The sequence below is a fragment of the Talpa occidentalis genome, unplaced genomic scaffold, assembly GCF_014898055.3.
Source record: "Talpa occidentalis isolate TD23 unplaced genomic scaffold, MPIMG_talOcc4v2.1 talOcc4.9, whole genome shotgun sequence".
Taxonomy (NCBI): Eukaryota; Metazoa; Chordata; class Mammalia; order Eulipotyphla; family Talpidae; genus Talpa; species Talpa occidentalis.
Window position 1 is genome coordinate 11,775,802 of NW_023605305.1, and position 12,188 is coordinate 11,787,989.

A 12,188-nucleotide genomic window follows, 5' to 3' on the forward strand; every position below is an offset into this window, starting at 1 on the left:
CGTTGTCCCATCTACTATGATACAAATCCTCCACGGACCACTGCATCTGGTAGGAAGCTTGAGCAAGGAAATATAACAGAACTTTCTTCCCTTCCAGGACTATAAATCTCATATGTAAACATGATTTACTGGTAACTGCTGCTAAGCTTGTTCAATCTTTACTTGCCCCATCCCTCCCAACACCCCACCCCCCCTTAAATATAAAATTTGAAACATTTCCTTCAAGTCTGATGTCCTTCAGTGCAATCTGCTTTATTTGACATAAGGCATTTGGGACAGTCGCTTTTGAATGATTATTCTGCCTTTTGGAAGAGTCATGTAATGCTTTCATTCTTAAATCCACCTTTTTGTTAATGCCCTAACATGTCAAACTCCTCTTCCCTTCTGGTCATTTCTTAGCAGTCAGCAAAAGCTGGTCAAAAGCTTAATGTCCAAGTAGACCAGTACCTGGGAAAAGAAACACACGTGGAGGTACAGTTGTGAACTAAAAATTATAGAGTTCAATGTATTCCTTTTGCCAAGAATGCGTATCAACAGGGAGTATCCAGTTTAATAAATGGGCACACCAGCCCCTCGATGTTGAAGGACAGAAAGGTATCAGCAGACTCCAGGCTTTCAGCTAAATCACATTTCGGCTAAAAGCCATGTGTTTCCTGTGCGTATTTTCACACAAGTTAATCAGATTTTATTGGTGCTTTCATTTGATGGCCATTTTTAACAAAGGAATTTTTGCTGTTTTGTTTTGCTTTAACCACATCAGGAGTTTCTTGTAGTGGTAACATATAACAACAGAGAGGCATTGAGAGGGAGGTTTGATTAGGCCAATAGCTTTGCTCACTCATTTGGCTGAGCAAAGAACCCCTGGAATTTGATTCACACTCACTCTGGCAAAATTACATTCTGCTATAAACCTCTGGAGCAGGTCACAAAGGATTAAAATGGCAACAGTTACATCTGCAAATGTCAAAGGTTTGCACTGATGAATTAATGGACGGTATATGAGAGCACACTGGAGCGGCCCAGAGGTAGAACATGGCATGGCCATATCACCGTCTAACCAAGAAATGCCTTGATTCTAAATAGTCTGATAAAATTCAGCAAATTTTTCTGTAATTCTCATCAGTCACACACAATTCTTTTGCTTTAAGATGGGACTGATAGGAGGAATAGGGAAAAGGTTAATGTAAATCTCAAAATGTTAGTGGCCAAACCTAGCGCCCCCCCACCCAAAAAAAGAGGAAATGGAATGAACATCTAGAGATAGACACTACAGGCCCTATACGAGGCCTGAGCTGAAAAAGATAACGAAGATGGTTGAGTTATTTAAAAAAAAATGCATTTAACAAAAGCTAATTTTAGTTATGAGAATCAGATTGAATTAAAATTTTAAAATCAAATGATAGCCCTCACTTTAATAGAAAATTAGAGTATGACTCTTGACATTCATGAACAAAACATGACAAATGTAACTTACCTTTAAACCCTTCTTCTGGCATACACACTGAGGGGAAAAAAAAGAATCCCAAATTGAAAAGACTATCAGGACAGACAGTAATAAGATCATTGCACTGCCTCAAGACCAAGGTGAAAGTGTCAAAACACTTTTAATTACCTTGCTCACCCATGATGAATTTTGAAGTTATTAACCAGTTATTAACCAGATGATCATCTTTGTTTTCAATTTTGTCAAAGCAGTGCACACTCATCACTTAGAACAAGGGCTGGAACTGGGGCCAACTTTTTGCATGAGCCCGGGAAAGCCTGATGGCCGTGGTGTCTCCCCTCTCCTGCTCCTGTTCCAGCTCTCTAAAAGGAACCTCCTGGACCCAAGCAGCAGTTTCCTCTGGCATTTTTCTCTCCCAATAACATTATATTGCTATTTCATAATTTTAATGTTAGTGACATCCATTAGCGTCAATGCAGATACATCTACCACTGCATACAAAAATTAACTTTTGTAACACCCAATCTCCTGACCAGTGACAGCTTTTGTTGTTAAACCAATCTCCAGTGTTCTCGTTTTTGACTCCATCAACATTTATCAAGTGGAGCCCTTTGGCCACCCTGGCCATGGTTCCTGGCTGCTCTGGTTTTTTAAGTCCTTTTGGGGCTGGTAAGGACTTCATATTTTTGTTTTTTTCCCTCTGCACCATTTCCAATTCAAGTGTAAACTCTTCAAGACTTAAATCTCCTAAAGACAGTCATGTATCATGTCTCCTTTCACTGGTGACATCCTTTGCCTTGGCCTGTATCCCACTGCGCCCATCTAGACAGGGTACTCCACTGCCTGCTGTGGAATTTCTGATCTGGAATTTCCCTTCACTGCCTTCTAAGACAGCTTGTTCCTGTGTTGGATGCCTGTTTCCTCATCTCATTGTTGACTTCATTCTCTGTTTACTCTCGTTTATGAAGAGCACATTCTCCCATAATATCTTTGCACATGAGAAATTTTCAGACCTGACGTGCTCAGCCATCAAGCGTGGGGATATCTACTAAGAGAACTCTCAACTGGAACTTGCTTCCCTCAGACTCCTGTGAGCATCATCCCATTAGTATGAAGTCTCATCCTTTGACTGTGACCATCCCACCCATACCCCCACCCCAAACTCCCTGTGTCTAGATGCTTCTAGAAATCCTCCAGCATTTCACCTACTATATCTGGCCCTTGGTGCAATAATTTTTTATTTTCATGAATTCTGTTCTCTGAATATTGGTTTTATATAGAGCCTAACTATTACTGCTTATTCTATTAGTCATAATTACATTTTTTTCATTATAAATTTTTAAGCTTTCTTAAGCTCTCTGTATTGCCTATTTCTTCTGCCAATGAGAACCTAATGCCAGGTTCTCATTCCTCAAATGTCTGGTTATCTTTGGATACCTCTTTCTCACTGTGTAAATGTCAGGTACCCAAAAAGAAGATAAACCTGAAGGTTCTGTTCAGTGAGTCTTGCTAGACTTCCCTGAAGGGCAGCTAGGAGATACATCAACACGGTGGCTTTTGTCTGTTTTGTTTTTAAATTGTTAGGGGAAGTCTCCCTAGCTGGTAGGAAACAGGTATTCTTACCTTTCTTGTTTAATGTCATCAAAGAGCTGAACACAGACTCTAGCTGTGCATCTTAGGTACAGATGTCAAAGAGGTAGTAGAATGGACATAAAAGGAGGGTGGTGTGGGGGCCTATGAGGCAGGGACTCATCTAATTGCTTCATATACACTTTTCAACCAAGTGCCCCATTTCTTAGGCTCATCTCTCACTCCCAGGAAGCTGCGGCTCTGGTTCCGCCATGCCTGCATGTATGAGGCTCTGCCACTTGAATCAGCTTTTGCTTCTTGCTCACCTCTCCCATTTGAGGCCTTATTTCTGTTTGTTTCTTCAAGTGAGCTAAAATACTGGCCTCTCTGCTTTGGATTTCCAAATTTTTTTGGAATCCTTTCAGATAAGAGTCTATTATAACAGATGTAGAAACTTTTTTCAAGGTTAAAAAGTTCAATATCTATCACCGTCTTCTAACAAGTTAATCAACATAATCCTAAAATGAATTGTCTTTACCTTGCATGACATCATCCATTGCAGCATAATCTGCAATTGGTTCATCAGCCTAGAAAACAAATGAAGACAAATCAAGACCATGGGGAGTGGGAGCCAGGAGGAGCAGCATTCCAGATCTCAGCACATGCAAGTCAAGCCCAAATAATTTAGCTACTAAGTTGCCACAATACACAAATATGTGGTGGCTTAAGCAGCAGCCAGGTATCTAAGATTAACAAAGGATGTCCTGCCACAGGTGTGACTTAATCCCTCCCCTCCCCAACCCACATGTTGATGTGGCATTGCTGTCTTGCTCCTAAAAACACCAGGAGAAATGAAACTGTTCAGACACCCAAGATACTAACATTGATTTAATCGACGTGTGTCAAGATACTGGTGAGGGCAACATGAGTTATGCACAAATAATCAGACTGGTCCGTGAAAATACCCAGTGGGCTAAAACACATATTGTCTCTCCTCATCACCAATAGCAAAATACCCAGTTCCTTTTTAGGGCAGAAGCCAACACTGGGTCTGAGCTCCTGGTAGGATGAGCTGCCAGGGCAGAGGGGCCAAGGCCAGCCAGCAGCTTACTCTGCTGCCATGGAAGGTATAAACCCTATCCATACTGGCTGTTTCTAGATCTTAGACAGGGTCCCTAGGATTCAGCAACTCGACAGCTTCTCAAAAGCACTCCACAGAAGCTAGCTGCAAGAAAAGTAAAAAAAAAAAACAAACAGAGCAGGAACGTGACAGGACGAGGGATGTGTGTGTCTAGGAGTAGTAAAGGGGCTGCTTCCTCACCTCCAAGACCTAACTTTAGCTCATCAAAACTGAAGTGCTAGGGTATGAAAAGCAAATATTTCACATTTCAAAAACCTAGCAATTATTCTACCAAAAGATGCAGTGGTGTGTGGCACAGAGTAGATCCTTCTAGCCACAGAGACATAAAAGAGGAAAAGGGTGGTGACTAATATTAGGCCCTTAGGCAAGGTAGAACTGGGTTAATGAGGCTGGTAAAATGATCCCTTGTGTTTGAAACTTTTCAGAATCTCCTCCCTTCCAAAACACCTTCTACTCTCCTAAATCCATTCAATTCAAAGCATATTTCTGTGACCTGGACAAGAATCCCATTGAGCCAACCAAATGTTACTTTGACTGCTGTGGCTGAGCCTGTCTTACATTTCTTTCCTAGCTTGCCTGGCTAGCACTTTTAAATCAACAAAGAAGGGGACACTTTAATAGTAGAAGTGGGGTTACATAATTCTACTGATTCAGAAATTAGGGAGATATAAAGGAGGAGGGTGAATCTACATCTGCTATTTTGAACAAAAATTATCAAGACCTCCTGTAAGTCTCCTGTCATGCAGCCAGAGCTGGAGAACCCAGTACAGCCAAAGCTCAGGGAAGCTGCCATATTACCACATACTGCCAAAGCCCTGGGGCCACTTGAACCACCATCTCACACAGTTTATACATTGTGATCATGATGAGGACCTTCTAGACTTCCTCAGGCAGGAAGCCGTTACCTACCTTCAACAAAATTACAGATTCAGGAATGACGCCCAACGTGCCGAGGGTGGCACAATCATCATTTAAAATCTTTCCATCAATTGAGAGATTCTGGTCAAAAGGAGCAACTGAAAACGCATGCATGATCTGTGCCAATATAAAACAAACAAGTTTGTATAAAGCAAAATACTGAGACTCATACCCTGTTTGAATAATGCACGGATTCTTTTAAAAAAGGCCCAGTATACAAAATATAATACTGGTTTGCAGTTAGCCCACTTGCCACATTCCTATGAGACTATAATCATAATATATCTAGAAACATCCTTAGGAGGTTTAGTAGGGAATCAGGAAATGATTATATCCAAAGATCTTTTTGTTCTACACCAAGGGTGGGAATGTGGGAAAATCGAAGGAGAAAGTGGGGATGGGCTGACAGGTGCTTGGTTAATAGGGAAAGGCCATCATTGTCACTCCTGCCAGGTCCAGGTCCTACGTCCTTAATAAACAAGTCCAAATTGTTTTAAGAGCATTTTTAAACCAACCTGTAGACTATATGGATTATACTTCTTTCTGTCTTAATCCCCTTAGTAAGCAGTCAGGATGACATAATTTAACTTTTGGGACTACCTATATCTTGAACTGAGTTCTTTGTTCTCTAGAAACAAAAACACGAATTTCCTGAAAGTAAGGATCACGAGCCCCACCCCAGTTTCTGGCCAAGTGTTAAAAAAATTAGATAAAAAAAAAAAAATTAAAAAAAAAAAATTAGATACACTCAGAAAGACTGTTGTGCATAATACTTAAACATAAAACTTAACTTTTGAGTTTCTAGGTAGTAATTATTCGCGGGGTCAGAAAGTAGTGGGTGCAGAGAGGCACATATGGTACCTTCAGTGTTCTAATCCTCCCCTCAGAGGGCCAGTTCAAGAGTACTCGTTTTGTTATGCTCCACAACGTAGTTACATATATGCATTGATCATATTCCACTAAATGTATCTTTGTACCAATATCCATGACATTATGAGAAAACATGCTACCTTACTATGCATATACTCTTTTTTTTTTTTTTTGAAGATTTATTTATTTATACAAGAACTGGGGTTACAGGTCAGAGGCACGGAGGGTGAGAGAATTCACCAGAGAGAGAGTGGGAAGCAGAACAAGCAGACCGACTGAAGACAATGCTGAGGGGAGCAGTGGGCGAGGCAGGAGAGGTCTGCCACGCCATGTTGGTTTCTCCTTGGCCGGCCGGGAATCGAACCCACGCTGCAGAGGCTGCGGGAAGCTTCACAGCGCAGCGCTCAATTCAACGTGCCACTGGGGAGGCCCTGCACTATACTCTTTGAATCTAAAAACACACAAAGAGCCTAGCAACAGTCCTGAACCAACTGTGTGTATAATAGTACCCAAGAGTTTTCCAAGATGGAAAGATTGTGACCAGGTAAGTGATTTTAACAATGGCACAAGGATTAACAACACTGGCCTTTCTAACTGTTGAGCCAGAATCTTATCTGGACTTCTCAAAAGGACATCAGGCCAAGAAGCAAGCGGTAACTGATTAGATATGGAGCTGAGTGCTCAGGTGCAATGATATCATCAATGGTCTGCTTGGGGAGCATAAGCCTTTTTCTGTGAGTGCGAAGGAGCCACCATGTGTCAGGGACTGTGCGGGGTGCTAGAAATATGAATAGTGAATAATCCTACCCTGGAGAGTCTCACAGGAGTGAGGGCAAACAAAGTGGTGAAAACACATAGAAGGTAAGTGCAAGATCTAGGGGGACAGAGAGGAGGTCTTCCGTTCTACGAGGGAAGCCAGGTTGCAGAAGAGGTGCTATGAGCAATGAGCACAATGTTCACAAGGGAGAGGAGGACATTTCAGAATGAAGGAACCAGCCAGCGCCATGGAGGCCTACGGTTCAACAACTCATAAACTCAGAGAATGTGTGGGTGCAACTGACATCACAGGGGTCTGTTCAACACGTGGGCGTGGAATTCCTGATCCACGGAACACGGCGGGAAGATGAACATGGTGTTCTTGAAGGTGAGTGCTCCTGCTACTGGCTGCAGCAGGTGGGGCTGAAATAAGGAGCTACAGAAGTAACTGGATTCTGCTGCTTGACATTTCACCTCTACGCCAAAATTTCTTCCTTTCTAAGGCAGGCAGTACCACCCACTCAACACCTATCTTTGGGAAAATGAAATAATATAATTAACAGTGAGCATCCTCTGAGAAAGGAGATGAATAAATTGTACTTCATGGAATCATGAATTAATAGCCAGGCAAAGCAAATTTCCTAACCATAAGTGGATTATGTCTAGAATAAAACATTCACAGTTTTACAAAGGATGCCATCCCATTAGCTTGGAAATGTAGTATCCCTGCAGGAAAGGTTCTATCAAACATAAAAAATGCATTATATGCCTTTGAGAAAAAAAAAAAAAGGAAAAAAAATCATCCACCACTGACTGAGGACCACAGGGAGGGTCCAGCACAAACTCCAATGTTATTTCACTGTCATGCAGAAAGGTCACCTCTAGTAGAAGTTTTCAAAAGGCCCACTGAGCAGTGAGGGGATACCGCATCTCATTGCCCTTTCTTTTGGCTCTGCTGGGATCCCAGAGATCCAGACAGTAAGAGTGGGAGGCCACTGTAAGGACTCCGCAGAGGAATCATCTGAGAAGTGCACCCTGGGGGGTTTCCTCCAAAAAGCTGCTGTCTTCTCTAACGACACATTTGTGCAAGTAACATGCTCCTAGATAGAGAGGTTATTTCTGCTGACTTTGATGTATTCTTTAAAAATGGTAGTCCACAATAAAGCAGTACAGGCTTTTAGATGTCTTTATCCACAGGGGCTCTTTTTTATATAAAGGTTTTGAATGTTCGAGGTTTACCACTGGCAGGCAGAAAACCACTGATAGAAACAAATTTTCTCTGATGTAAAAGGTACAATAACAGAGTAAAGATATTATGCCAACACATTTATTTTCAGAGCCGTGGGTTCAACCAAGGGAAATAACTGTTCTCAGGACAATCTGGAACATATAACACCCTCAAAGGAAGCCTGTACTTTTGCCTCAATTACAATGATAAATATCAGCAACAAGAAAAAAATGCACAACCAGTAAACAATGCCACATGAAAGCAGTGAAGAGGGGAAAGCTGGTCAATTTTTGGAATATATGTCAGTGACAAACACATTACGGGCCAGATTTTTTTGATGGACATCTTGAATTTATCAATTTCTTTCTGCTTATGTTTTCAAATACAACACTGAAATACTCATCTATAATCCTTCAGTATTGATACCAAGAAATAATGATATCATGAAACATTTTCACAAAGCCTCCATTACACATTCACTGGATTGATTTGCAAGACAATGTGAACTTACTGGCGGTAGGGGAGGCGGGGGATGGATGGACAACCTAAAATGAACCTTTATAAAACAATTTGGAAATACCACTCTATAAAGACAAGAAAAGGTAACTTAAAAAGTTCTATCAGAGACTTCTCTAACACGAAAAACACTGTGAGAAAAAAAAATTCTGACTCATGCAAATGAATAAACAGTCAAATGGTTGCCTTTTATCTCCCCTTAAATTTCGTATCTTGGTAACTGGCTCACATACCTATTAAATGGGCAAAGAAAAACATACAGCACAATAAAGTGAGAACAATTATCCTGAAACAGCCTCAACAAGTGGCAAGTGGTCTTCAATGATTCTCATTATTGGAAAGTACTCAAACCTTGCTCAAGTTTCCAGAATCCAAAATACGCTTTCATTTTCACAGAAAGAATCTTGGCTGTTTTGAAAACTTTTTAAACAAAAAGTTATTTTGAGCAGTCTTTTTAAAGAAAGAATTATTTTGAGGTCTTATGGGTTTTATTTTGATATCAAAAAAACTCATCTCCCAATGGCTTAAAACTGTGAACAGAGATGTTTAAAAGAGAAAGGAAACAGATAAACACAGTAGAAACCAAGAATCCACAGCAGCCCTCTGAAATCCAGAGCATACTTAAACAAATGTTATATTTTCCTCACCTGAATTTTTAATTCCTTTAATGTCTGATTAGCAGATACAAGAAGTGCTTTCTCACCACGAACTTTTCTATGTCGCATACTTCGTCGAATAACTTGCTTTTGATAGGCTATATAATTCTGATGGGATATCTTTTGTCGCTTTGTTCCTCCATTGCTCTATAATAAAGACAGGAAACAAAGAACTGAAATTATCCAGTGTGCCCCATACTCAGAAAATTCATGAGGCCAGCTAAAAGCAATTTACTTCTTGATCACTTAACCATTTCAAATTCAATGTAAGCAATGAGTGAAAACTCCTGAGCGGTTCTCAGTAGACTCATATGAGATTGTTTAAGATGGGAACGGATGAGTCATCTACATGCCTCTAAGTGCACATAAGTGCCAGAATTTTTTAAAATTAATATATAAAGGATTAAAAAAAAAAAGATTTATTTATTTATTTATGCAAGAACCGGGTACAGTCAGAAGCATGGGAGGGTGAGAGAATTCACCAGAGCCAGAGCAGGGAGCAGAGCAGGCAGAAGGACTGAAGTACACTGCTGAGGGGAGCAGCGGGCGGCAGGAGAGGTCTGCGCGCCATGTGGGACCCTCCTCTGGTGGCCGGGGAGCAGCCGGGGATCGAACCAGTGCTGCAGAGGCTGAGGGCAGTTTCGCAACCCGGCACTCAACCGCTGCGCCACCGGGGAGGCCCTAAAGGATATTTAAAAGCAAAATGTGTGACCTTAAGTCAGAAAAACACAAATCCTAAACTAAAAAAATTAAGATAACTAAGTTTAAGCCATAAATAACCTGAATTATATATTTTTAAACATTTTCTTCTCATTTCTGAGTCACAGAAGCTAAGTATTAATTGCCAAGAACTTTAAATTGAAAGATAGAACCGTAACCAAAGTTTAGCTAAAAACAGGTTGAGAGACTGTGTCTCATGACATGATCATGTATGTTAAACCTAGACATAGTGATATGAGGAGCTAATCAGCTGAATCCAGAACATGAAACAATCTACAACAAATCAGAACTGATCTCTAAGTCCACGTCAAAGGGGAAAAGACTGGTAACAGTCAAAGTGATACAAAACAATGCACTCTTTGATTGTATATTAGTTTGAGGGGGGGAATTAAGTTTAAATTATATTTGGGATTGCTAGATAAAATCTGTATATGAGTATCAGGTCACTGTCTTATACCTAGTGAACTCTCACGAGTTCACAATTTACCTAGAGATGGTTCAGCAAAAAGTCCAGATGTGCACGTGTAAGATGATATGTACTGTATTGTTTTAAGAAAATACAACAGATAAGAACCAAGCATCTTTACAATACTCCTACAAATAAATGCGTTGTCAGAAAGTTAACAACACATTATTCCTCTGCTATTCAGGTCAGGCGATGAAAGAAACATGATTCTAATATACCTATCTTTCCCCTGGTTTAATTAAATCTACATGAGGTGACCCCAAGGCAATGGCTCCAGTTACCACAGTGGTCCCGAGTGTCAGGCGCACAGAGGCACGGCACTCTAGGGTCACTATGGACAGATACCACATATTCATCACTGACAGAGATTTAGAGATTTACAAAGCAGAACAGAAAAGGGATGCAAACACAGGAGAGCATTTCTTCTGGGTGATATCAATGGGCTAAGCACAATACTAGTCCAGGTTCATCTCTAGCTGACTCTAAAATAATACATAGGTGATTCCGAAATCTGTAAAAGTTAAGTGAACATAGGAGTCTGGGAGGAGAGGGGAGAATTAAGGCTGATAAAATATCTTTCTCAACCTCAACTGTTTAAAGGTGAAACTGAATCTAATAATCAGGAATAGAAGGAAAAACATCTACAACACTGGAAATATAAAATATAACCAAATAACAACGTCCTGACGATTACGCAATATATATTTTTCAATGACTGATTTTAAAAGGGTCTAAAAGCTTTTTCCAGACTTCTTCCCCCCCCCCAGAATTAATTCTTTTCCCAAAAAAAAAAAAAAAAAAAAAAAAAAAGCCTTGGAATTTAAATACAACTTAGCCAACAAAAACCAGCTCACTGATTTTAGAAGGCTTTCAATTACCTAAGTGATAACCAGTACTGGGTGCATTATTAACCTAAATGGTAGATAAGGTCAAAGTCAAAGGAACTGGGCTGATACAGCTTAGAGAAAAGAGAAAAGGGGATTTGTGCATCTCCATTAAGGGCAAGCAGAAATGCATTTTTTATTATAGGGATTTAAAACAGCAACTACAGAAGCTATGATTGAGCTATGCTAACATATTACAAAGAAGAGGCTTGAGAAGTCTTGCATTCTGAAAAGGCTTGACATTTCTGGGACCATCTCCTCTTTTCTAAAAGAGATCCCACAAAAGAGGGATCTAAATAAGGGAGGTTACACTTGAGATTTTTTTGTGGGACAAAAATATTTAAAACATTCTGGAGCATTATAGCATCCAAACCAAGAGAAAGATACAAGAAAATTATAAAGTTAAAAAAATTACAGCATAAAAAAGCAATGTTTCCCAACATTCTTGATTATGTTTGTAAATGTAAAATCTGTTCTCATCCACAACTGAGGAAAGAAATTCCACATCCACTTTTTACAAACTGCTGTGGTTATGACCACAGTGAATAAAACATTCAAAAAGTTAGCTTCCTCCAAATCTAAAGATTTGAAAATGTAAAGAATTCTTTAAATAACTAGGGTACAAATGCAAACTTTGAAACAACAGAAACTGAGGAACAAGAACATCCATATTAAGCTTAGCAAACTAATTTACAAGGTTTACCAAAACACTATACTCCCAAGTGATTAACTCATTTTCTCAGGAGAAAATAACTTAAATATGGTACAGTCAGCCAAGCAAATGAAGAGAATGAAATCCTAAATCAGAATGGATATGTTCACTCAGACACATGTGTTTTTAATGCATAGACTGAAAAAGCAAGCTAAACTAGTTTGTAAATCTTGAGTAGATGGATGGAACATACAAGACAACAGGGACATGAAAAGGCATTGACAATGAACAAATTAGAAGGCAGCAAAGAGATGCTGGCACATGCCTATCAAGAGACACTGACTCAGCAATCGCTAAAAACCACCCCA

At 40.0% G+C, this 12,188-nt stretch overlaps 1 protein-coding gene across 3 annotated transcripts in view; it reads right to left on the reverse strand.

Moving 5' to 3' along the window:
• Positions 1-226: 226 nt before the first annotated feature.
• The window catches only part of USP48 (ubiquitin specific peptidase 48), a 70,710-nt gene continuing 58,748 nt past the window's right edge, over positions 227-12,188 (reverse strand). For all 3 annotated transcript variants that reach the window (XM_037500660.1, XM_037500661.1, XM_054690882.1), the window contains 5 exons: positions 9,090-9,245; positions 5,064-5,189; positions 3,552-3,600; positions 1,475-1,501; positions 227-447 (listed from right to left, as the gene is read on the reverse strand). In XM_037500660.1, coding sequence (XP_037356557.1) covers positions 425-447; positions 1,475-1,501; positions 3,552-3,600; positions 5,064-5,189; positions 9,090-9,245 — 381 coding nt within the window. In that variant the 3' untranslated portion in view covers positions 227-424. The remainder of the gene's footprint in view (positions 448-1,474; positions 1,502-3,551; positions 3,601-5,063; positions 5,190-9,089; positions 9,246-12,188) is intronic.